At 40.5% G+C, this 26964-nt stretch overlaps 2 protein-coding genes across 3 annotated transcripts in view; one reads left to right on the top strand and one right to left on the bottom strand.

Annotated features, from left to right (window-relative positions):
* stxbp1a (syntaxin binding protein 1a) overlaps positions 1–26964 on the bottom strand; it is a gene marked incomplete at its 3' end in the record, with an annotated part of 53874 nt that overhangs the window by 24126 nt on the left and 2784 nt on the right. Inside the window, exons 2-4 of the mRNA XM_034710199.1 lie at positions 15493–15560; positions 7505–7732; positions 5277–5477 (exon numbers count right to left, since the gene is read on the bottom strand). Of these exons, the coding sequence (XP_034566090.1) occupies positions 5277–5477; positions 7505–7625 (322 nt within the window). The remainder of the gene's footprint in view (positions 1–5276; positions 5478–7504; positions 7733–15492; positions 15561–26964) is intronic.
* Positions 7106–26964, top strand: part of LOC117830823 (protein Niban 2-like) — a 33079-nt gene continuing 13220 nt past the window's right edge. For both annotated transcript variants that reach the window (XM_034709111.1, XM_034709112.1), the window contains exons 1-5: positions 7106–7763; positions 13760–13890; positions 15513–15641; positions 15735–15840; positions 16170–16337. In XM_034709111.1, the coding sequence (XP_034565002.1) occupies positions 7709–7763; positions 13760–13890; positions 15513–15641; positions 15735–15840; positions 16170–16337 (589 nt within the window). In that variant the 5' untranslated portion in view covers positions 7106–7708. The remainder of the gene's footprint in view (positions 7764–13759; positions 13891–15512; positions 15642–15734; positions 15841–16169; positions 16338–26964) is intronic.

The raw sequence follows: 26964 nt of genomic DNA, 5'->3' as shown, positions 1-26964 counted from the left end.
ACTCTTGTGTCGGTGCATGGGAGTCAGAATACTGTTACTCTAGCTTTGCGTCAGGACTTGACAAAGGGGGAAGATCTAGCTTGGCTCTTTCCAATCATTACATCATTCCTCACCAGATACCCTAAAAATTATTTTTTGTTTGCACAATGAATCTTATTTGTTTATTCTGAACAAAAAACAGTTTCTAAAGGATCAGTTTATGTTAAAACCATTCAGTTTATACAACTCCTCACTGTGATGCCTGGACTGTAAGGAGGGTGCATAGTCACTGCTCCTGGCTTTGTTTTGCACAGAAATTAAACACTGGATTTAGCCATCTAGGCTAATTGTTCCACCCTACTTCCAGTCTAAATGCTCAACCAGGCTGACCATGAGTAGACTCAAGCTTTGTCTATGCCAATTTCATTTACCTATGTTTCACAAACTGTCAAACCAGCCTTTTAAAGACACTAATATATTCAATGAAGCTTTTTTATAATTAAGACTGAAGGTACTTGTGTTTGAACTGCAGTCCGCTTCTTTTATACGTGGCTGCATTTTGTAACTGTGAGTGGCACTGACGAAAACATAGGAAGTATGAGATTCAACACTGGGATCAAATTAGAAATACAACTTTGCTGCCTGACATTGCAACTATTTTGTATGGTCTAAAAATGAACCCCGCAGATCAAATTGAAGAAATGAGTCTACACATTAGACAGTGAGGGAAACCAACCAGCAAGTAATATTTTGTTTGTATAAAGCAGATAGCTAAGCTATGCTAAAATGCATGGAATTGATATAGTTGCTTTGAAATGTAATACATAAAGTAATTTAAAAGTGGCAACTTGCAATTAATCAGATCAGCCTCATAAGACTAGACAGAGGGAGGTGTGACATTATCTACCTTTAAACAGTATTTATGTGTTAGTTAGCTTGAATTCATCAGCATTAGTCAACAGGCCAACATTAAAAAAATACTATGAATGTGTTCTAAAAGATTGCGTTATAATCCCTCATAAAAGTCTTTAAGGACCTGTGTCCACTAACAATGTTTGCAATGTGTCTTTTTCCAACACAAACCAAGGCAGCTTAGCGTTTTCAGTGCACAGCATCATCAGCGTAAATCGGCCTCTGCATCAGCTTCATTTCTGTCACCGTGCTCCCAGCATTCTCAGCTGAAAATTATTTAATGTAAGGAGTACCGCTGTGATCGTCAATAGCCTCCTCCCTCACTAACAAATCAAAAATAAGAAGAGACATGACTACTGATGTCAGCATTGTCAACAATAACTCAGAGGTCCGATTCCTTTTTTTTCAAGGGTTAAAATTCCAGGTTTAGAGCTGCTGCTGATACTACGGCTATGACACGGTTTCTATAATTCTGTTAACTGGAAAATTCCATCAAATAATAAAAATGAGAAGCATACAGAGCATTTAAAACAGACTTACCAAACACTACTAAAGGAAGCCGAAGTGCTGCTGGACTATTTATATAACCTTTTAACATTAAGTACCCAAAAATGATGTTTTTACAAACGCTGTTTGTACAAGCAGGCCCTTCTGCTTTTAGAAACATTTAAGACAAACAATACAACTTTATTACAACCAGCATCTTTCAGCACAAGGCTTGGGTTGTGTCTTGTTGTTGAATCCACCAACAGCACAAAATGATTGTTGCTTCAATACGTCCATTACAAAGGATAATTAAGAGGAGTGAGTTCTTTTAAATCTCTTCTCTCCTTTCCTGATTTTATCTGAATCTTATTTTATTTTATCTTATTCTAACCGTCTTAAGTAATATATTTTTAAATAATTGTATTCCTTTGGAGTTATTTTAGGGGAATTATATGTCTTTTGAAATATGTTTATTTCTTTATCTTGCCTTGTGTGATTTTATGAACTGCCTGTTTTATTTTACTGCCTATGTGAAACACTTTGTAACTTGTTTTTTGAAAAGTGCTCTACAAATAAAATTATTATTATTATTATTATTATTGTTATTATTAATATTATTATTGGATATCTTAGAAGCAGAACATATTCTCATGAAATTGGGACAATAAATTAGCTGATCAGTTAGCTAAGCTGTTAAGTTGTTTCCATTATAAACACTTCACCTGTATTTCCCTTTCTGCCAAATTCTGCACTGTCAAGGTTGAAAATCATGCAACTTGTCCCTGTTCTAAAACTACAGGATGCTGATCAATACTGCTGAGTGTTGAGTGTCAGTTTGACAGCTTGTAAAGGATGAACTCTCATGACCCCAAACAGAAATAGATAGGAGAAGACAATGCAAGTATCAAAGTATTGACAGGAAATATCTCAATATACTGTATACAATTTGTTTCTTTTCCATTTTGTCGTTTAGCTTTGGTTTACACAACTAGTTGATAAATCTGAAAAGACTTAGGTTTCCAGATTTCACTTACTTACTGCAGTGAATCAAAATATCAGCATCTAACAACTCTACATGAATGACTTAGTTAATAAAACAAGGGGACTATTACCTGCTTTATCTTGGTCAACATACATAAGTCAAAAAAGGCCTCTCTTTTAGAAGATAATTAAGGATTGAGCAGAATTACTTAAAAAGGTGTTGAATTCACAACAATAATGTATTTCATCATTAAGTGTTCATATTCTATACATAAAAGAACAAAATATAGTTTTTCCTGCAATTCCTGGTTTATAATTTACATAAATATATGCAATTCTCCTTTAGTTTCATCAACCTGAGCTGCAGAACTGATCTAATTAAAATAAATGTCAGCTCAGGTTGTATCAGCTGAGCACCCTCACCCTTCAGCCTTATATTCCCTCTGTTCCTCTCGTGGACGGATGCTCATATACAGTCGTAAAAGGGGAGGATGAAGCTCTCTTTACTGCCCATCCCCCCCTCTTTCATCCTGGCTGCTACATCCACTGCTGCAGAGAAGACCCATGATGGTGTCGCCCTCCTTTTCCTCCCCTCATGGCCTCCACCAATCCCATCCTAGCCTCACCTCAACCAAACAGAGCGCAGGTGTTGCCTGCTGCGTCTCAGCCTTTACCTACTGGGAAACATGCACGAGTGTTTACATTGTTCTGGGAGAGGTTCATTCGACACAGAGAGTCGACATGTTCCTGCCTTCAGTTTTATAGACTGAGTTACATAACAGAGAGTCATCAAGGCCTGAGTAATTAAATAATGCTTAACATGCCAGAATATTTGGTGTATGAAGCTGCATCGTGAAGTGGTGCAGTCTTTGAGTCCAAAAATGCTTCAAAATTAGAAACAAATCTTATCATAAGCGCAACTAACACTGAAGCAGACTGAAAATGCATGTCTGAGGTCAAAATAATCCTGATTATCACCTGAAGTACAATCAAACACTGAGTCAAATGATAATTCCTGATCACCTATTATAACAACAGAATAAATAAACCAACCTCTCAGCTGGGCCTGCTGCTAGTTTAACGTAATCTGGAGCTGTATCATGTTATCATAATATAGTTACATAATAATATCAATTTACACAACTCCCCTAGTAAATTATTGATCCCCAGCAAATTTTATGAGACACTCACATTATATTTCTTATTTTAAACAGTGAAATCATCACCATCACAATTGACATAGATATGATCCATGTGTGTTTAGATTTTATCTTGGTTATAAATGTTGTATCAGGAATAACCGATGGAGGAGTAATTTCATATATAGCTTGGTCTCTTATTATTCAGCCTTATTCTTAAGCACTGCTGAAACATTTTAGTTTAATTCCCAGAAATACAAATATTTTAGAATATATTCATTATGTAATATTCATTATTTCCAGGACTTTGATTCAGTGAGTTCACTTTTTGGTAGGTAATTAGGCCTATTTAATTTATGTGAGTGAGACCTGAAGCACAAACCTTTTCACCCTCTATAGCAGAGAGATTCTGTATCTGGAGGTGTATTTGTGTGTATGATGGCATGGGGTGGGGGCAGGGAGCAGAGCAGTAGCAGCAGAAGGCGTGACAAATATAATGATCCAAAAACTGATACAGGAATTTGGGGATCTAACTGCAAGAATCAGTGACGTGACTACAACGTGACTGCGTGGCTCTCTGTAGTGAAACGTGAGACCAAATCAATAAACTGGAACCAACAGAAATCAAATGAGGAGAATCCTGCACCACTGACTCGGCACATAAGCAAAAAGGAAAAGACCGTGCTGCTGAAATCTGCTGGAAACATAATAAAACATGCTTCTGGGTGCCTGGCTTCTCATTCAGAGGTCTGGGTGCCTTCACTTGCAGGCCTGTCTGACATTATCACGACCACCAACACTTGCACCCAGCTGACCCTGCATGCTGAGCAGAATGGAGCTGCGCCTCCATGTTCAGGCCTGCATCAGCACCACACAGCGACACTGCACGAGCATCAGCCCAAATACATGAGTCCAAATGAGAAATCAGATCCTAAGCAGTCTGGTCTGCGTCCTCCTGATGATGCAGGATTACACGGAGTGATCTGCAAAGGGCACGATGGAGATGAAGGACACTCACTGGTCGCTGATAACGGTATAGCTTGTGGGCACGTAATGCGGATTTTCTTGCGTACAGTCATTTTAGGGTACTTTAACGTTTTGGATAAAATCCTCCATTAATGTGAATCAGTGCTAACAGCAGATTGATTCAGCTCTGAGGCGCTCTGGAGGAGAAAGGCATGTTTTACGCAGCCTGTCTGTTCTAGCAGAGGGTGAGGCTGAATCCAGGGAATCCCACGGCCGAGTGTTAATCTCCTTCCCCCTTTATTACCAATAGAATTAAATTAGATTATTGGCCATAATTAGCTAAAACTGTGAGAAGTGTCTGTGGCATCCTGCAGATTAAAACCACGGTTTATGTTGCAGTTCTGATGCAAGATATTTATGAATCAAATCCGACTGACACTGAAAGGGCGTACATTCTCTCCCAGGCTCTCCGCAGCCTGCTGGATGAATAGCCTTCATTTTCAGGAGGGGGACTGCAGCTTGTCTAAGCAGTTCTAAGCTCTCTGCCTTCAAATACTAGTAAACGCAGCAGCCTCTGCAGGCTCTCTACAGCTCCAGCTCCACACCGCCTGCTTTACAGTGGGATAAAATGGAACACCAACGGCACCACCTTCATCACCATCATCATCCTCATCATCATCCAGATGCACTAGCCCACATCCGCATCCTGCAAACGCACACACAACACACGCACACGCACAACAACCGCGCAGCACTGCAGCTCCGCATCACACCAAATGATTATGAAGATAATTAACTCAAATTAAATCTTACTTTCTCCGACCACCGCCTTTAATCCGATAGGTGCCATGATGCTGCTGCTGAGTCTTGTACTGAGTGTTCCTCCTCTGCTTCCTCCCGATCTCTCTCTTTCTCTCTCTCTCTCATGGAAGCGGAGGAGCCTCCAGGAGGAAACGTCACTGCGTATCCTTCCGCACCATCCCCTCATTGGTGGAGTTGGACGTCTGCCTACAACTGCAATTTATAAGCAAACAATCTCACACCAAGGCATTGCACTTCTGATCAGGCTCTAATTAATCCCTGTATTATTTACATATTCATTTATCTGGTATAAGATGTAACCTATGACATTTTCTTAGAGCACTCAGTTCAGTTTTTATCTTTTGTAAGACAAAGGAAACCAAAGTAAAGAAGGAAAACAAAGTCTATTGTGTGAGTCTTGATGTCATTATACAACATATTGTTTTATATGTGATATGTTTAACTTGGTTGAGACTGTGGGGCTCTTATGAATTATTGACATTGTCAACATGATTATAAAAACAATTTAAAATGTCAGCAGTGAAAGTTCCCAGAGTCCTAGCCAAAGCACATTATAAAATATTAAGGCCTGTCTAGTTAAATACTAAAAACAAATGCAAACATTTAAAAAGATGAAATCAGTGGTAACTTATTCAATTGATTAACAGATTTGAAGATAAAGTCCAAAATAGTTATGGCTGGATAACTGCAACTGTACCTAACTAATGTCTACTTATTTATGGTTCATGCTTTCACCATGGTCTTCTGGTTGCGAGCCTCAAGGGGAACCTTTACTATTACCAAGGAAGGAACAGCAGTGGCGGTTCCAGACCAATTTTACTGGGGGGGCCAGGCTGGGGCCAAGGGTGTTGTCAGAGGGACACATTCAACCCTGACAAAAGAGACTGAGAAGGGAGAGGACCGGCTGAGAACAAACTGGCAAAACATTAGTGCATCCCTACTAGACATATATAATACTGTGTACTATATCAAAACGCAGACTGACAGCAGCTGTTTGGCTGTTTACACTCAACATGAGTCCCTTAGTACTCTAAGGGACTGGAACCAAGTGCCACACACGTGTTGCACCTGTGACATTGACACGATACCAAAGCTTTTTTTATTGTATAATATTTGTTTGGTGTGGAGGGGGGGCCACAGGGGGGATCTAGGTTCAGTTTTACAGGGGCACTGGTCCCTGTTGGCCCCTTCCAAGAACCGCCACTGAGGAACAGATGCAGATATGATAACATATGGAAACTAAAACAATAAGGGTCAACTACACAGGCTTTTCATGACGGCAGCAAAAAACAATTACATGATGCCAAAAGCATTTAACTAAACAACAAATAACATACACAAAAAATCCTGAAATGCAAAAAGACATTTTGCAAAATGGAAAAGCATCTAATGAATGAAATTAGCTTTTTACAAAAGCAAAAATCATCTCACAAAAATATTTAAAATTTTTCGTTCAGGAAGTTTTTTCCCATTTAAATGTTTTCTTCATTTCTTTCATTTCGCAAATATACTTTTTGTTTGATTAAATATTTTTTGTGATTATGAAATATTAGTGCAGTTGACCTTTAGGGCCACTGTACATTTTTACTGTAACATTTTTGCATATAATTTCACTAGATCTAAATACTTAACACGTGTCTGCATTACTGTCTGTTTTATTTCACACAAAAAAAATGTAGGGGATCGGTTTACCAGGCAAACTGATGGAACATTTAATGTTATCTGCACTGAACGCAGGAGGCCGAATCAGTGCTGAACAGCAGAGACCAAAAGTGTCCACTAGAGGGCAGCAGATCTCTTCCTACAAGGATAACGCACACACGCAAACACACACAGCGTTTCATGGAAGATGATAAAGTTTCCTTGAGTAAAACTTGTGATTATTATCGTTTTGTTTGGAGTTTCAAAAGTGTTCTAAAGCTGAAAAATGTATTAAATCAATAACAAAGTTTTTTAAAAGGCCACATATAGTTTAGGTTTCTATTTGTGTCGACCTACTCCAGGTCATGGATCGGCCTTTACGTTCTCAGTTTAAATCTTTACAATTCAGACTGTGATCAGACTCAACACACACATCATGTACAGTAAATATTGAACATAATTCTGATCTATTAGACTCCTGGTTCAGGCCACACCCTTGGCAGAGCCGACTGAACACGTCGGACCAGTGATGACTCCAGAGGGTGTGTCCTGCTGCTGTGAACCAGCCTAATGTTCACCTCTTGTTGCTCCTCGCAGGCGGAGACTTTCAGCCTGCAGTCCTCCTCCTCCTCCTCCTCCTGCTCCTCCGCCTTCAGAGAGAACCAGAGCCGTGCGCCTCTCAGGAGGGAAGTGAAGCATTGTCCCAGCAGCTCTGATCGGATATTCCTGTGTGGATAACCTGTAACCAGCCCGGACTCAGTCTGCGAGGCTGTCCTGTAACCATGGGGGACGTGGTTTCCTCTCACCTGGATGAGAGCAAGAGGGAGATGATTACAGGTAAGAAGAGTGCAGCTGGAGAACAGAGGGGGGCAGTTTCTCACGGACTAAAGTTACTCTATAAAGTTATTTTATTCATGTACCAAACAGAACTGAACTTCTTTGAGACTTTGCATCCTCTAGCCGTTACACAGTTATTACATAACTTATTGTAAATGAACTTAAGTTTATCAGTCAGTCTGTTTAACCTTCTTATGAAGCCTCAACATGATATATGGAACAACATCTGCTGCTTTATTTGGTTAAAAAAGAATTATTCTCAGGAGTTGTTTTAAATGTGCTTTAAATGCAAAAAACCTTCTTTAACCCTGCTGTCACACTGACCTGCAGGAAAAAAAACAACTGTATCTCCTTGTATGATTTGTTCAAAGAAAGAAACATGATATAATTATCGGATTTCTACTTTATCATCATCTTTATCAACTCTTATCAGACAATCCCTCTCAATAGCTGTCTCCTATCCCTTGAATCATCTGAGGACAAAGCTTGTCATTCATATCAGAGCATTGTTACTCTGCTCTACTTGAAGAGTTGCCCTCAGTCCTAATCTCTGTTGCAGGCCTGTTCCTTTAGAGATAATAAGTAGGTTTCCCAAAGGGGAGCGTGCTTGTGTAAGTTTGGGTCTGACTGCTATTTAAGTCTCAGATTGCTGCAGACTCCCACCGTGAGCCGTGCAGGTCTGTGTGGTTATTTGTAAAGCATGGGCCGCTGAGCACAGAGGCCAACACATGTCCATGAATCTGTGGAAGCTTCTCTGAACATATAGGACAGTCACTGGAGCAGAGAGGACGCTTATTTGTTTTTGTTTGGGAGCTGGCCCTCGGACTCTCCAGACTTGTGCTTGGCAGAAAACGTTGCCATTTTAGCCTCACTTGTGTGCGTATGAGGAAACCACTTGCAGCCAAAGATTATTATTCAGATCAAGGCCTTTAGTGTGTTTGCTGTTTTTATTTAACTAACCAGAGAGAAAGGAATACTCCAAAGAGGAGCTTGAAATAGGAGAAACAACACCGTTAGAAGCTGCCAACTTTGAGATGAAACTCACAATCTGAAGACTTGGCTTTGGGTTAAGGGAAAGATGTTGTTTGGTATTTTGCTGTTGATTAATTATTCAATAAATAACAGAACAGTTAACACACATGGAAGCTAAGTGGTGAATATTGTCTGCTTATGAGTCTGGTTGATTAAAAAAGGCCTACACATAAAGAGATGAGTCAGTTCAGGAGGGAGATAGAGGGTGAAGCTGCATAAGTGAAGCAGGTAGAAACATGTCACAAGATTAATAGCTGAAACTGCTGCCTGACTCACACACCCTTTCCCTCTGTCCTCTTACCGTTATCCTCTAACTGTCTTTTCTCTCTTCTTTGCATGTTTTTAATGTTATTTTTGTGTACATGTGTGAGACGGTGAAAAAGAGAGATAGTCAGTGAGTAAGGACTAATCAGCATATATGCATTGGGAGGGTTGTTTGAAGTGTTTACCCCCCGATGAGGTGATTTCATCAGATTTGCAACCGTAGCAGATTCACAGAAAATAACAGCCTCCCTCTGGAGACTGCACAGAACAGTTGCAGTGATCACAGAGAAGCAGGGGTGAATCATCATGCAGTTTTACAGGTAGTGATACATGATAATGAATCATGTTTGAGAAAATATCAAACACTTTTCAGAGTTTAATCTTCAAAAAGACCAATCCAATTCTGGTAAAAACTCCTAATGCAGCCTCAATGCAAAGTGATCTAAGTGTTTCTGTAACAGGCGGTGCAGTTACAGTTCACTCCATCCCTGCACCTTAAGGTCTTAGCTACTGGGCCTCTAAAAGTCATGAATGGACCATTACAAATTCCATGTTTCGAGCAGATGGTGATTTGTCAGAGTACCTAGTCAGTGAACACCTGAGCCAAAAGTGCGAAGATTAACTCCATGGGTTCTCATGTATATAATCAGATTTGTGGCTATTTGTCGAACAAGGTACAGAGATCAGAAGAACTACAAACTGTTCACCACTGATGGGATGTTGGATCAGGTGAATAGGCAAGGCTGACCCGGTAAACCCAAAGTGTACTGACTCTTGGATCCATCGCTGATTACGTGGTTTAATGCCCACTGGTGGAAGAAATCTCATTGAGGTCTGGGACATGGAATCTGGATTGGCTGTGGCCGAGTCAGGGTTTATAAGGTCAGAGCTTCTTGTTATTTCAAGCTCTGAACATTAAAGTAGCCTCTGATAAAGAGAGGTCATAGAGCGGGAGATAAAAGCTTTTCAGGGCTTGGGTGGCTTGGAGATCTCCTGAAAGAGCAGACGGGTCAGCAGGGCTCTGGTTTTGGTGCTTACCAAAGCAAAAAGCTAGGCGTTTGAGAGGTCAGGTGAGGCTACGAGAAAGGACTTTTGGTTTGTCCCAAAGAAGTTCTTGCAAACCGTGAGAACATGAAGGAAGAGAAAGAAGGATTTGGCTTAGTTTTTGTTTTCCACAGGAGAAGAACTGCTGAGCCTGACGAGCACAGTGGAAAGGATATCATTGTGCAGTCAGAGGAAGAGAGTGTCTGGTTTAGGAGACCTTGGATTGCTCTCTCTGCATTAAGTTAAACTTAAGTTGAGGTAAAGGTCAGCTCACCATAGCATAAAGCATGGTTATCTTCTGGAAAAGGTTGAAAGGTTGGAGGATTTTGGGGTTTGGAGGAAGTTTCTGCTCCGAGTGGAGTAGCTCAGGGAAAGTGAGACAGACAGGCATCAGAGGCAGTAGTAACATGGGCGTTACACCAGGCTCTGGTGGGAAAGGAGCAGCTTAGTCCAAAGGCAAAGCTTTCCAGTAGTCTGGCTAGTCTTGGTTCCAACCCAAGTGGTCATAAGCTCTAGGTATCGTAGACGATGAAATTTGGGGCTCAAGTTGAAATAAATTTCCTTGATACGACTGCAGGGATCACCCTTAGAGATTGAATGTAAGGAGGAGCACAGAAATCCAGAGGAGCTGCATCTGCTGCTCCTCACACTGGAAAGAGCCTGTTGAGGGGATTCAGCCACAAGAGCTGGATGCTAGTAACCAAATTGTGGACAGGAAAGTCTGGATTTTGTCTCGCTTCTTCTTCTGCCAGAATAGATCTGTCCAAGAATAGCAACAGAAATGAGAAAATAATGTAAAGATGTCAAGTCTTTTCTCCAGGTTCTTAAAGTCACAGATAGAGTGGATTCAGTAACAAAAATGTATAAGCATTGAGACGCATCATAGTCTGTCATAACAAAGGTACTTTTCTATTTGCTAATGGCGAGGCTCTTGTGATGTCTGTTTATCAGTCTGTGGGTTGGAATAACTTGTTAGTCTTAAAGAAAGAAATGATAAAAGACTGAATGAATTCCAAAGACAATTTGTAGTTATGCTCCCAAGAGGATGAATTCTTCTGCCTGACATTTCCTCGTGTCTCAATGAGTACCGTGTCCTTTTGGGGAAATGTTGGAATAGCTATATTATGAGTCATTCTCTATTTGTGACTTTCGAACGGATAACTAAAACATGTAATCAAGCGGCAACCTCTGGTGTTATAAGCTGCAGTTCATCAAGACTCCGCTTAAGGCTGGCTGCAGAAACACCAGAAACCACATACACACCCATTCAAAGTAGACGCTCTTTACAGCATTAATAAACATGTTTACAGCCTGGTTCAAAAAACGACTTGGCTCTACGTAGCTAATTTCTCTATCAGCGCACACTGTACGGGGGTGAATTTTTTTATAACATCACGGTTGAGAAGATATTTAGATTACAAGTTGTTGCCCAAATAAGGACATGACTGACTTGACTGACAGGCGGGAACACATAGCTGTTAGCGAGGAGGCTCAAACCCCGCCTCTTTACGTCACACTTTGCCTGGTTGAGTTCACCATTTCCAGTATGGCTCCCACCGACGATTGGCTTCAAAACAGCGCTCAGGAACAGACGGGTGACGTCATGGTCTATGAACTAAACCCCCGATCTGCTCTAAACTACACAGAGTCAGGTTCAACCACATTAAAACAGATGAGTTTGAAGAGCTGTCCTTCTTGCACCAGTTCCTGCATCTATACTTCCAGAGTGATTGTGTTCTGGTAAAAAAAAAAAAAAAAAAACATCTCTGACTTTTGATCTGTTGTAAATTATGAGAAACACTGATAACATTGATAAGATGAAACAAGAGATGGTGATGATATCATAATTACGCTATGGTCCAAATGATTGAGTCAGGTTGAGGAGCATTTTCTCAATATGTGATGTTCTTTCAGCTTTCTCAGATTCTCCTAGCATGACAGGAAAGCAGCAGGAATATCAAAGAAGAAACAGGGATGGATAATGGGATATAACTGAAGTTTTGGCATGCCTAGCCAGGTTGGAACAGAAGACTAAACCTTTGATTTACAGTGTGGTCTTCATCCCCCAGAATTACATTTTCAGAGCGCCCAAAAGGCGATACTGTACATGTGCAGCGCTGCAGCCTGCTGATTTTGGCTCAAGAAGACAACCAGTGGAAAGTACTGACTCTCTGCACATTCTAAATGGAAGCCAAGCTCAACTTTGGGACAATTCTAACAAAAAAGAGAGTTTCTATGTAGATATGGTTTATAGAATCAGAGCACAGAGCAAATTAGGGAGATTTTTACATTTCTGTGCACATAAAAAAATTGAAAATACCCTTTGTGCACAGTGTTGCAGAAGGGATTGTACACATTCCAATAGACATAGTTGAAAAGATAATAAGATAGCCTTCTGTGACCATTCTGTTTTCAATACAGCACTTAAATTATAAATGTACTTCTATAAAGAGAGATTTATATTACTTAAAACTTCAACAAGGTGTGCATCTAAATAACTCATCTGATGAACACACAAAGTTAACTATTATTATCTGACAGTGTCAAATACTTTGTGCGCTTTTGTTCAACCTCCAAAAGTATTGAGGTTTGATGGTTCCTTCCTAAACCGGGGATCCAGGGTGAGACGTAGTTTTAACCGTCTCCCTATCTTCCTTCGTATTTCCTGTGGCCCATCCTCCCATCCTCCCCCTGATACGGCATGGTGTTTTTAATAAGTCAGTGTGTCCCTGTCCTGTCTCCTCCACATTCTCTCCCTGCTTATTCTGTCCTGTCAGCTCTTTCCTTCCTGCACTCCCTCTGCAGGCCGGCTCCCTCCTTCCTGTGTTGTCCCTTCCATAAACAGATCACAGTGGACGCTGTCTGCTGCTGACCAAGTCAAACGCAGTGATCGGCTCTCGAACACGCTCCTTTTTTCCAGTACTGGAACGTGGGAAAGCTTGTGCCCCCCCGCTTCCAGCAGGTTATGGGGTTTATTTTGGGGATGCTGCTTGTTTACAGTGCTGTCACAGAAATGCTGTGTCAGCTTTGGAAAGAATTGACGTAATACAGGAATACAATGATCCAGGTTTTATTAAATGCATTAAAGGAGAATCCATATTTTAACTCTAAGTAAATTAAAGTGCTGCATTAATCAGCAATTTACATTTTCCATCCCAAAAGTTTCTCTGATGACAGAGCGGGACCAGCCTGTCGTGTTATTCAGTAACATGACTGTTCTAAATAAACATGTAGATCATCTTCTTATCCTCGGCTGAACAAGTGTCGTGTTGTTTTCTTTGAAAGGCCTTTTCAAAAATTATCATATGACGCTTTACATAAAGACCAGTTAGGAGCAGAGAGGTTTATGGCCTTTCAGATGAGCCTCAATTTATAACCGTATATCTTCACAATGTGTGTCTATGACAGAACTGTCTCTGTCCATCTACATCCAGCAAACATTAAAACTGAAATGATCCTCAGAGGTGTTTATATAAAATTAACTTTGACCACTTAATTTACCAAGTCTTCATGTTTACACTTTAATACACAAAGGTTGTCTATTACAACAAAGCTAGAGTATATAACTCATTTCATCAATTGCAACGCAGATGTCATCAGAAGTTTTTGTGGTCTGGATTTTTACTAATCGTGCGTCTGTTTTTGTTCCTCTGCAGCTCGGACCAGAGATGTGATGAAGGAGTTCAGCGATAAGTACGAGCAGCAATACGCAGTCGCTCTCTTCAACAGTGTGCGTTATGAGATAGAGGGAGGAGGAGGAAAGCAGTCACAGCTGCTTCACAGAAAGGCAAGTGCACCGCATCTGGTATAGTGGTTGATCTTTTGGGCCCTAAAATTCAGGAAATCTGGATAAAAGGTCAAAGAACAAATTGATAACATTTTACATGTGCCCTTGGGGGAGTTTCACACAAAGGTTTATATGAGCGAGATGAGAGGTACATAACTTGTATACTTTTTTTGATTGTCAAAAAATTATTACTATTAACTGGAAGGAAGCAAAGCCATCAACAACTGCTCAGTTGAAACAGAGACTAGTGTAGGTATACATGATGGAACAGATGACAGCAAATATACAACTGGAGACAGACTTTTTTATGCAAAGATGTAACCATGCGATCTGCATGACGTAGCTGAGCTCGGCATAAAGCGTGGTTATACAGGTGTCCCTGATCCCTGTCTGAATGCCTGTCATTAGGTTATGTTTTATTCTTATTTTTACCATTCATTTTTATTATAATAATATATATATTTTTATATGTATTTAATTTATTTATTATTATTATTATTATTATTATTATTATTATTATTATTATTATTATTATTATTTTCTTTATATAGAAGATAAGTAATGTGAAAAATCAAAATAAACAGTTTAAAAAAAATAAGTCTTGATCCTACAACCACTGAGACAAGGACTGACTCTTTGCCGGGGTGCCTGCTCCACCAACTCAGCTGAACCGGCGTCCCTGTACTTCATTTTTAAATCTAATCTAATTGACCTAACTGACATCTTTCCACCTTCCCTGTTTCCATTTTTCCAAGATGTATTGGTGCTGTGATTTGTAATGACTTGTGCCTATCATTAGCTTAAATCAATGTAGGCTTTGTGATGCAAACAGGGCTTTTTCTTACACAGGATGCATGATCGAGCGCTTTCTTTGGGGTTCACCGAATCACCAACAATGAAAACCTCTTGCAGTTTTTTCTTCTGTTTTGGTCCCTGAATTTTCTGAAGGTTCAACTTGTGTTCACATTTTCAATCCGTGAGGGGAAAGTGGGGCACATTTCACACATGAACAGAGCTGCTGTTTGGAATTCATGATGGCGGTTCATCTGCTCTCATCACCGTACGGAGGGCAGCTGCTCATGTGTGCTGTGATAGGAATGCAAAATGATGCATTTATTAACCAACACCAAGCAGAAAAAAGGACAATTAGCTCTTTTTGGTGTTTGCTGATTAATTAAGCTGTATTTTCTTAAATGTCAAAAATATTGGACTAAATCCATATGCTTAAAATAAACAAATGTGTATTTAGTTTTAAGAACACAAACAGCAGCTCAGGCAGCACCTCCTTGTGTTTCAGCTTTTCAACTCTTCTGTCTCATCCGTTCTTTCTCCCCTCTATGAACCATCTTGGTCACACTGTTATTTGATCTAAGAAAGGAAATCTAGAAGCAAAGTGGTTGGTGTGTTTCCTTTAGTAAACACTTCACTGCTTATTTGGAACTTCTTTGAAGCTGCAGTTCTCTTGATAGCTTATGATGGAGACTATTTTAACCAGGGAGAGGGATAAACCACAGCTTTTTTGAAAGCCTTTATTAAAAGATGTATGCTTTGTGTCACAATATAGAAGGATAGATAAATAAAATATGACTATACATTACTCACAAATAACTCTGAACTTCCAGGACCCCCTGGCAGGCCGCTCCATCTTCTCAGGGAATCTGTTTCAGCATCTGGAAGAGAATCGGAAGTTCAGGAATCGTTATGTATCCGTGCCAAATAGCTACACCATCAGCCTCTATGAGAGCAAAACAGTGAGTGCACATTTGTTTTATTAAATAGTCTATATTTGTTATTTTGGCAGCTCTGTTGAACAGCCTGACATGTTTGCTGTCTCTTTAAAACAGGCACATGATCGAGGCCTCCACCCAAAAACTACCATCAACTGTGCCGGGTACAAGGCCTTGGCCTCAATGGAAGAATACATGGAGCTTATTAACAGCAGCCTGCCAGGTAGGTTTTGGAGCTTTCAGGATTAATGAGCAGAAAAGTTGTAATTGTTTCTGTAGAATTGCATGGGCAGGTGGCCACTACATTAGTTCACTGAAGTGTCTTACAAAACCAGAGAGAAAAACCCAGAGAGGGAGCTTTTGTAGAAAAAATTGAGACCCTGAAATATACAGTTAGAGGGCTCATTAAAAATACTGGAATAAACATCATTATAACATGCTGAAAGCTACGATATGTTAAAGTAAACTAGCATAGACTTTTTAAATTTGAAGAATGTTTTCTGAGTCCTGTAACTTCTCATTCGTCTTCTGTCCTGTGAATTGTTGTTGAAGGTATCAAGGCCAAAGTAGGAAATCATCCATTCATCAAGTCTGCGACAGAGTTCCCCCTCATCCTCTGGCACCCGTATGCCCGCCACTACTACTTCTGTGTGATGACCGAGAAGGAGCAGAAGAAGTGGCACGCTGTGCTGCAGGACTGTGTCCGACACACCAACAACGGTAACAGCACACAGACACACACCATGACTTAGAATTAGAAGCAGATCAGTGATAAACCAAGAGAGGTCACAGATAATATCTCTCAAGTTGTGAACTGAACATTTTGATGAGCGTTAAGTGGTGATAACTCACTAAAGGAAGCTGTCTTCACCTCTGTACATGTGGAGCATTTCTCTCTGAGCTCCACCCTGAAGAATTAGTAACTCTCACTGCCTGTGTACCATTATTGGAGGTTCAGCTGAGGGTGTGTGTGTGTGTGTGTGTGTGTGTGTGTGTGTGTGTGTGTGTGTGTGTGTGTGTGTGTGTGTGTGTGTGTGTGTGTGTGTGTGTGTGTGTGTGTGTGTGTGCGTGCGTGCGTGTGAGAGAGAGAGAGAGTGAGTGTCACAGTGTGGAGCTTTTAAATGCCATAAGAGTGAGCTGGTTGATTTGTGAACGTGAGACGTTGTAGGAATGATGTCTTTTGTTTCGTTTTATTGCCCTTGGTAGCGTGTGTGACATATTGTTGTCATTGGATCGGAGCTGCAAATGTTACACATTTCACGGCTCATGATCTGCGTCACTCGAAGTGTGGGCAGGGCAGGAACTTACTCACCTGAAAGTCAAACTAGAGTTTAGAGACATGTTTAATATTTTAGTTTCAATCTTCTATTTGATAGTTGATCATATTTAATATGAAACTGGTTGATACGGATTCCTAACTTTTTTCTTTTAAAGCACTTCAGTAGTTTTCATGGAATGACCCGTTGCAGTGCGGAAAGCATCTGTTGATTTTTTGATTAATCAAAATATTTGGCTCAGTAAATATTGCCACACAGGACTTCTGGGGTTTTGTCCAGCCATCTGTAATTATTAAAACAGAAAAAGGTAAATATTTGGGTTGGCAGTTCACCTGACCGTCAGGTGGTAGATCTCAGCCAATCAGCTCAACTCAACTCATTTTTATTTATATACTAAGCACCTTTCATACATTGAAGCATGCAGCCCAAAGTGCTTCACAAAAGAACAGAGACAGAAAACAACAGCAAGAGATAAAATGATACAAGGCTTGAACAAGACAGAGGAATGTGATATAAAATGTTTTAAAAATATAAAATAGGGGGGCTTGTGGACTAGCGATCTAAGTGCCCCACGTATAGAGGCTACAGTCCTCGTTGCAGAGGTCGCTGGTTGGACTCCTGGCCGGTTGACCATCTGCTGCATGTCTTCCCCCCAATTTCTACTCCCTACATTTCCTGTCTCTCTTCAGCTGTTCTATCAATAAAGCCCAAAAATAAAACTTAAAAAAAATAAAAAAAATAAAAAAATACAATCAATTAGAATAAATAAATAAAATTAAATACAATAATGTAAAAAGAAAAGAAGATAGAATAAAAATAAATAAATAAATAATGATGCTAAAACAATGGTCATAAAAGTAATAATGCAGCCCAGGGCTAAAAGTAAATTTCTCCAAGTTAAAAGCCAGATTAAAAAGGTATGTCTTTGAGAGAGCCGGTAGTTACATATTTGAAGCAAAGCCTGATCCTTTTTGCTTTTCACTTTCTTTTAATCAGTAATGGCTGCACCCCCTGGAGACACATGTTTTGCTAGCTTCCAACCATAACCTAAATCTTCGCTGACCTAAACTGAAGTAGTTTTTTTTGCCGTACCTGACCACAGACTCGATCGTGGATGTGGACTACATTTTGTAGGTCTGACATCCTCACCAGCCACCTCCCTTCAAATCCAGGGTGGGACATAAATGTGGAGTGTTATTGACTCTAAATATCATCGTGCACAGAACACATGCAGCAATTACTTTTTCACCAAACACAGTTAGGGAAGCATAATTTCTTGCTGACAGCGTTGACACGTCATCGGTGTACTGATACCAAACTAACCTGCAGGATGAATGAGTGAATTAATTTAATCTCACAATTGTCTGAGCAACTGTAACTGAATCTGTCTGAGCTCATCTCTTTGTAACATGATTTCTGAATCATAAGCTGAAGCGGAAAGTATTGATCATGGGTTGCTGCTTTGTTCCCAGCGTCTGTTCTCTTAACTTTGGAGGCTCTCTATATGCGTATATATGAGTATACTGCCAAACGTTTTTTGTTTGGTTGCACATTACAGGATGTTTGTTTTATTAGGGTGGAGAGCTACTCTTGATCTTCTCATTGGATTCCTTCTTGTGCTGGCATGACTCATGCGTCATTGTGCTGAGAGACAGAAGGCTGAGACAAGCAGAAGGATGTGCAAACATAATGTATTACATTTTTTAATGCTGCTTCTCTCTGCTTGGCAGGACAGCTTTAAACTAAAGATTCACCCTTTGTGAAGAAGAATCTAAAAAGTAATTGGCCTGTGTCAAAGTGTATTGTGTCAGTTGCAGATTTTACACCAACTTTTGATTTGCAGTCATTTAAAATTTTTGTGGTAAGTTGCGCGTCCATGCACTGCCCTCTTTCAGGGAAATTCAACTACATGTTTGTGGTTTGCAGTGCACGTGTGTATGTGTGTGATTTAACGTTCAGTCTGCTGTCACACTGAGAAGGAACTTTGCGGAAGTTGAGATAAAAGATACAAATCAGCAGCTGAGATTAGGCTTGTTTGATCCTGAGCGCTACAGAGGCAGGTGGTTTTGCTCTCAGTTGTTCTGACGGAGTATTTAATAGTTTACAATTACAAAATCCTCAAATGTCATGCTAAAAGTTATTTACTTATCAATTTTTCAGCTTCCCTCAGGAGAAATATTTGAATCTCAGGAAAAGTGTGTTTTTATCATAGACTGTATAAATAACGGACGTAGTATCCTTGCCGTCACCCACCTGTTCCTGAAGCGCTGTTTTGAGGCCAATCGTCTTGCTGCTGTCCAGCGAGTGTGACATAAAGAGGCGGGCTTTCGGCCTCCTTGCCAACAGCTACAGTGTTCCCGCCTGTCAGTCAAGTCAGCTGTGCCTCTCATTGGAAGACTCGTAATTTACATCTTTGAAATTACGACGTTATGAAAAAATTCACCCCCTGTACAGTGGGAGCCGATCGAGAAATGAGCTATCCAGACTACACTCGTTTTTTCAACCAGGCTGTAAACATGTTTATTTCTGCTGTAAAGATCGGCTTTTTTGAATCGGTGTGTATGTGGTTTCCGGTACTTCCAGAACCAGCCTCAAGTGGATCCTCGATGAACTGCAGTTTTTAACACTTCTACATTGGCTTCATATTTTTAGAGCGGAGGTTGCCGCTTGTTTTTTATCTAGCCGCAACCTCCAGCCATGAGAATTGAAGCCAATGGGAAAGTGTTAAATACTGTATTTCATCGAGGATCAGCTTGAGGCTGGCTCCGGAAGGTATTAAGACTACTAGTTTTCCATTATGAAGGGGGCACAGCTGATTTGATTGACAGGCGGGAACACTGTAGCTGTCCCTATACCTCACACTAGCTCGATGGAAGTTAGGTTGAGTTCAACATTTCCAATTTGGCTCCCGCCAACGATTGGCTTCAAAACAGTGCTTCAGAAATAGATGGGTGACGTCACAGATAAAATGAAGTCAACACATTTTTCATCCAGGTTATTCTTCTACATTAGTTTGCTTAAGTTCAGGGAATCATTTTACACGAATGCATTTTCAAAACAAAGTGGCATCGACAGAAACGAGCCTCTTCTCAAGTTGCAATAATAAAGCTAATTTAGGGTTAAATTGTGCTTCAAGTGTAAAAAAGATGGATCCTCATGCACAGGGAGTCATCGTACTCAAGTCAGCTGCTTCAAATTGTGCAGAGCAAATAGAACACAAATATTTTTTATAGCAAAAAAATCCCATATCATAAACAATGGTGCTAAACATTATGTATCAAATGAAGCATCACACCGGCTCTGAGTTTATCTCCAGGCTGACAGAGTCGCCCAACCTGATTCAGCTTTGTTTTGCACTTCGCCAATTACGATGCCAACCAGCTATGTTGTATGAATTCAATACGTTCCGTTTAACCACACGTGACAACACTTCCAGCTGTCTGCCTCCAGTGTTTGAAAACATTCACCGCATGCTCTAAAGCTAGACCCAATAAACAGGGGCTTCATCTCCACTGAAGTTTGGGTCAAAAGCAGCCAACAGGCAAATAAGCAGAAGGCCAAACACAACTTCTCTGTGCACAGTTTGTGAGTGTTAAACAGAATGAGCCTCTGTCTGAGTCTGTGCAGCTCAGCCTTTACTTCCCATCACGACCTGTTCAGACATGCTCAGTGAGCGCCAAAGTCTCTGTTGCACATTCCAGCTCTGAGACTGAGCTCCAGGAGTATGTCGTAAGGAACACAGTGGGTTGCTGTTTTACTGTCACCATGGCTGGTGTCAGCGTTGATTGGCATTCATGTTTTTTAGGCCTGTGCCGACACGCCCAGTCTCACCTCTGTGATGTTGATGTTTGAGGAAAACCAGAACTAGTGAAAGACTTTTCCTGAGGGTGAGGAATGGTCTATGAGCCTGACCTCTGCCCTCTCTGCAGATTCTTTACTTACTGGACTCATGCACACACACATGCACACACACAAACAGTCACGTTTGTACCTGTTGTACATAACACAAGTTCTAATGGGGTACATATCAAAATATAGGGATAAAAGGGAGTGTGTGACTCTAATCTAATACTCTGAAATTCTTCTGTGCTCTGCTAGCTCCCTGATCTGTAGATCATAAATGTACTGTTGTTTTATAGCACTTTCTCCCATCTCCCAATCACTCAAAGGGCTTTTACACTACATTACATTCACAAATTCACACCATATCCATACAGTGTTGGAGAGGCTACAGTGTTTAGAGCCCATCTGTATTAAATAATCCCATCCACATGCATTCACACAAGGCTGGCTTTACCACTGGGAGCAGTATGAGGTCTAGTGTGTTGCCCAAGAAGACTTCGGCGTGTGAACCGTGGGAGTTCGAATCAAACCTCCAACCTTCCCATTCAGATATGATTAACTCTACCGCTGAGCCCTGAGTTTATCACTGTGTGCAAAGATACATAAGGGAACTTAAGCTTCTTTTTGTTTGCTGTAGTCTAATATCTGTACATTTGTTTACATGTTATTTGTAAAAGGGACAGTTTGTCAAAAATATATCATAATCCTTCTCAAATATTGGACAGCCCACCTTTTGCGCTCTTTTCTTGCATTACACCTTTGTACTCATCTGGATCTTTGTAAAAAGTGAGAAAATCAAGTGAGAGCATGTCCGTCATGGTGCAGAATATCCATCTGTATCTGCCAGCAGCACATGCAAAGCAGTCCTTCCTCTGCACACTGACCCTGTTCAGCTGGCTCTGATAAGTCCAAACCACAAGTTAAATGTTCACCCAGACACACAGTAGATGAATTTGAATCCCTTCAAGTGCTCGTTGTTTCATCCTTGATAACTGGCCAATAAAATGATAAGCTGCTGCTTTATATCGTCATCACATGATGATTTGCAAAGCACCGTTAATCACCTCAGTACTGTTCTCTACAACATGAAGCCTGAGCCTATCTGATTCAACGTGTCAGTCTGAACGTTAGACACACAAAGATAAACCATAAAAGTCTGAGCATCACGGTCCCAGAGGATCTCTGCCCTAGAGGATCACGGCCCCAGAGCATCACGGCCCCAGAGCATCACGGCCCCAGAGGACTGCATTTCAGAAACTTGAGTGTTCTGTAAAATCTAACGGTGCTGTTTACCTTTGTTTACAGAGAAGTAATAAGTAGTTTAGGTAAGATGTTAAATTAAAGTCTGACTGCTTTGGATCACTGAGGTTCAGTGAACAGTCTGTTGTTAAGCTCTGTGGACTACAGTGGAGTCACCACTCAAATACATATAATTAACCTGCTGAGTTAAACATTATGACCCGTGAAGGCCCACAGGGACGGTTTCTTCAAAGCTGCAGACTTTAGGGAAGTCTCCAGTAATATGACGGCATTGTGACTGAGCTTTTATTTTAAATCAGTTTAGAGCATTTTCAAAAAAGGGTATTTGACATTACAATTCTCATCTTTTATGAGATTTATTTTGTATCAGACAGTTCCATATGTTTTTGTTTAAAATAGTGAAAAAGAGGATACGAGCCCATCATCGCCTGCTTGATTTATCTTAAAAAGGGGCAAAAAATGAATATATTTATGGATAATAAATAAGTGATTAGTGTCCACCCTTATGATGTATTTGGTTTTGGTAGTCCGACCAGCAGGCAGCAGTCACTCTGCGGCAGCTCGGTTGCTGCTGCATCACATTGGTAGTCAAAGACCGAGCTGCTGCTGCTGGGCCACTAGAGAGCCATCAATCACAGCCGGCTCTCCTCCCCCACAGACACCAGCAGCCCCCTGCTCTGATCAGAACACTTCCACTCACCATTGGATCATACAAAGATGATGAATGTTAGAATGCATGCATGATACTCACTGAGGAGTGTGCTTTAAGCTTGCTCTAGAAAATTCTATGTACCATCTCTACCAGGCATACTAAGACAGACAGACACAGGCCATCACATGGTATCCAGCATTCACTCACTTGCTGCATGCCACTGTTGACAGGGTTCAGCTAAAATTGCACGTTAGGACTGTCCGCTAATGTGTCTGTGATGTCTGCAGCTGATGCTGTGTTTCATGAATGTACTCTGGGTTTGGCTGGCTCCATAGGGCTGCACCGTATGGAGGGATGTTACTCATGCATGTCGATGGGAGCTGAAGCAGTGTGAGGGTTAAAGAGGAATAAAATCTGCCCTTACATGATGGCAGGGGGCTCGCAACTGAAATCAGATTGAATTTGAGGTCCAAACACTGAATGGTTTTTAAATGTCAAATATATTCAACTTAGAGAAACATGCACACATATTTTTGGATGTGAGGGCTTGGGAACTCTTCCATGGCTGCTGCTAAAATCCCACCAACCAAAGCGCGGTGAGCAAGGCAGGGAGGGAAATGCCTCAAAGAAAGGGACCGTGGTAAGTGCTGCCACATGTGCTATTTATACACATACACATACACACACACTCACACACACATGCAGTCCAGAGAAACCGTAATCTGCTCCTTGATCTGGCTTGGTTCATACACATGGAGAATGTGTCGTGGTTTACAGGCCTGACAGTGGGCCATAAATTATTTTGCTTCTCTCTCACGAGCAGTATGCCAAGAATTTATACGAATTCACTTTCAAGCTATTCACGCTGGTGACCTGGACCTGTACGTATATAACCTGAAGGACTAACAATGATCAGTGTTTCAGAAATACTGGAATAATGTGGATTTTTCTGAGCCCCAGCTATGTTAAAACACAGGATCTTGAATGTCTTGATTATCCCTCTTTACCTCCTATTTATCTTCAAAATTAGAACTGGACTCAGTTTGAAAATATCTGTTAGGCACAGCTGACTTGACTGACAGGCGGGAACACTGTAGCTGTTGGCGAGGAGGCTCAAAGCCCACCTCTTTACGTCACACTCACTCGACAGCAGTTATGTTGAGTTGAACATTTCCAATATGGCTGCCGCTGACGATTTGCTTCAGACAGTGCTTCAGAAACAGATGGGTGACATCACGGAGACTACGTCCATTATTTATACAGTGTATGCGTGTATCAAGGAACTGCAGTTTATAACACTTCCACATTAGCTTCAATTCTCGCGGCTGGAAGTTGCTTCTTGGTTCCACATGACAAGGAAATAGGGACAGGGCTTTCACTCAGGTGTACCTGGTTTAGTTTCAAAGCACTGTGAGGATTTTTTAACTGGTTTATAAATAGTCTCATTCTTATACTGGTGCCTCTTTGTGACATACATAGTGAAATGGGTTTATCAGAAACAAGACTGGTCATTTCTTTATACTTAATTTAAAGTTACAGTTAGTAATTTGATGTATCTACAAATCAACACATTACTTCATCACTCTGCATCCTGTCTTGAACAAAGAAAAGTTGTTTTAAAAACCAGATCGGTATTCCATTTATTTGCTTCCACAACTAGTGCACACTTAGGTGAGAGCCACATCTTGACAACAGTGAGTGATTGTCCTTTTCCAGAAAAACACTGTTGATTCTTTCTGAAGGGGTCTCCAGAATCAACACTACAAGAAAACTTCTCACAGTGCTTTTAATGGAAACCTGTGCCAAAACAAGCTGAGACTCACCACTTCTCTACCAGAGTTATCCTGCAGATCAATTTTCCTTTATGCACTGTAATATAGTAGTGCTAAATGTTAATGCTCATCAGTCTATATCTCGTGTTCTCAGTGAAAAATCTAAAAAGCTTGCCTGCATCATACAAAGTCTGAAAGTCTGATGGAGCCGGACATCCTGGTACTTCTGGAATTTATGTGACAAACGTATCAAGTCCTCTTTCTGGAATGATAAACAGTAAGGAAGTTGCTGTATTAGACTGCAGCCTTAGGAAGCTTGGAGCAGAAACAACTTCCTGTCTGGCTCTGCCTCCCCCCTTCTTTACTCTTTGGTCACTTCCTGTCTTTGTCTGCTTGCCCTGAGTCACAGACAAAACAACTTCATTCAGTCTGTAAGGAAATAAAGCCACACACATGCACATGGCTGCTTGTGCACGACAGACTCCACAGGCATGCTGTGGGTAAACCAGACCCATCGATCAAACGCTGGGCTGCATTTTCCCTCTCTCGTGTGTTGGCATTACAAGAGGAATCAGGCTTAATAGTCAGTAAGAGTTGATGGTGCAGTGTCCTGATAACTGCCCTGCATTTGTCTGTAAGTGAACTAATAAGGCCACTGCAGAGGAAAGTGATAACAATGACAAAAACTGGTAGTTAAATAAAATAGGTTCCAAACTTGGTCGGTCTTTCAGCATTTTGTTATGGTTTTTGTTCTAAAATGCATGGATTATTTGGGGATGGTCATTTCATCAGACTCTTGCATCAGCCTGTACTAGTTCTAGTGATCAGATCACAAGTTGACAGCTTCAAGTACGGGTGTTCACAACTTGCATCAGCCATTAGTCTCCAGTGAACGAATGTTATTGGACTTGCTTGTAGTGGAGTGGGTGATCACAGACTGAAGTAGTGGCGTAGTTTATTAATCTTCTTTTAAATCTCAGCTGAAAACATAGTTTTATCAAAAGGCCTTCTTGTAATATTGTTTTATCCACGCTGCTACATTTATTTGTAATTTACTTTTATTAACGTTTTTCTTTTATTCACTCTTTGTTTTTATTTTTTTAACTGATTTTAAATGTGTTATTGTTTTAATTGCTTTAAGTAGTTTCTCTTTTATTCAGCTGTTCCTCTTAAATTGTCTTGCTAGCTCTATATGTCTCACCCTCATGTTTTGTTTATTATTGTGGGTTTTTATGATGTAAAGAACTTTGTAAAGTCTGTTTTGATAAATGCTAGATAAATAAACTTTATTGTTATTATACATGTTATTATTATTATTATTATTACTATTACTATTACTATTATTATCATTAAATGTAGCATATCTGCTGCAACAAGGACAAGAGCCTCTGAGCTAAACTGGTTTCCCTTACTAGGAAGATTTGGAATTATAGAACAGTATCATGTATCTGCAGGACAGGGCATACTCCATTGTCAGGAGGAGCTAAAATCAACAAAAATTAAGTTAATAAAATAAATAAAATAATTTATGCCACAGAAATCTCACTCAAAAAATCTCTCTGGAAGAAAGAGAACGAGTGCTGCATTTAGTGTTCAGTTAAAGGCTAACGTAAGCTTCATAACAAAGGATGCTATTGTTGAACCTTTTTTATTAACGACCATCCAAACTGAAACACTGAAAGAAGGGCAGGGTTGACTTAAATCCTTTAATTAGACAGATGTACGTCAGAAAGAATGACTCTATACTCACAGGAGAAAACACAACGGAAGTGTGATTCACTTTTATTTAAAGAACTGTTCTCAAAGACAAAGTTCTTGTTATAGGCGTGTTTTATTCCACACACCTGTTCGAGTCTCTTTGTGTGGGAGTTTGACTTTCAGCACTCAAGTGTCCCTCGCTGCTGTAGCCTTGAAAGAAGGACAGAGGCCGCTCTAAGCTGATGTATTTTCATCACTTTTACACAACCACATGATAAAAACAACTTCCTCAAAGCACACACACATAGTGCTGAGTGCTACGTTAGCAGCTGCTATTGTCTTTCTGCAGGGAGGGGCTGTAACCACAGCAACCATACACAACTGTGACCTCCAACAAACCATCATCTTCCTGTTTTGAGGGATGACACAGCTGCGTGTGGTCGGGGCCGGGTCTGGGTGTGTTGTCCTGCACTCCAGGAACTGATTCTGAATAAAGGCCAAAATGATCTCTGGACAGTCTCACAGACGTGACTCAGACGTTTATGGAAACTGTTGAGTGGGAGAAGCCAATGTATTATTATTATTCATCTCCTGCCCTAAACAAAATTAATGAAGGCACAGCAGGGTATTCAAGGACCAGTACAAAGATTTCATGTAATGCAAAAAAGCACCTCAAAACTTGGTTATAAACATATTGAGCAGATTTTTCAGTTATTAGTTACATATACACTACCAGTCAAAAGTTTGGAAACACCTTCTCATTCAAGGGTTTGTATTTATACTAATTATTGTAAACACTGTAGATTAATACCAAAGACATCAAAACTATGAAAGAACATATATGG

The sequence above is a fragment of the Notolabrus celidotus genome, chromosome 19 (assembly GCF_009762535.1).
Source record: "Notolabrus celidotus isolate fNotCel1 chromosome 19, fNotCel1.pri, whole genome shotgun sequence".
Lineage (NCBI taxonomy): Eukaryota > Metazoa > Chordata > Actinopteri > Labriformes > Labridae > Notolabrus > Notolabrus celidotus.
This window is presented reverse-complemented; position numbering and strand designations above follow the sequence as displayed.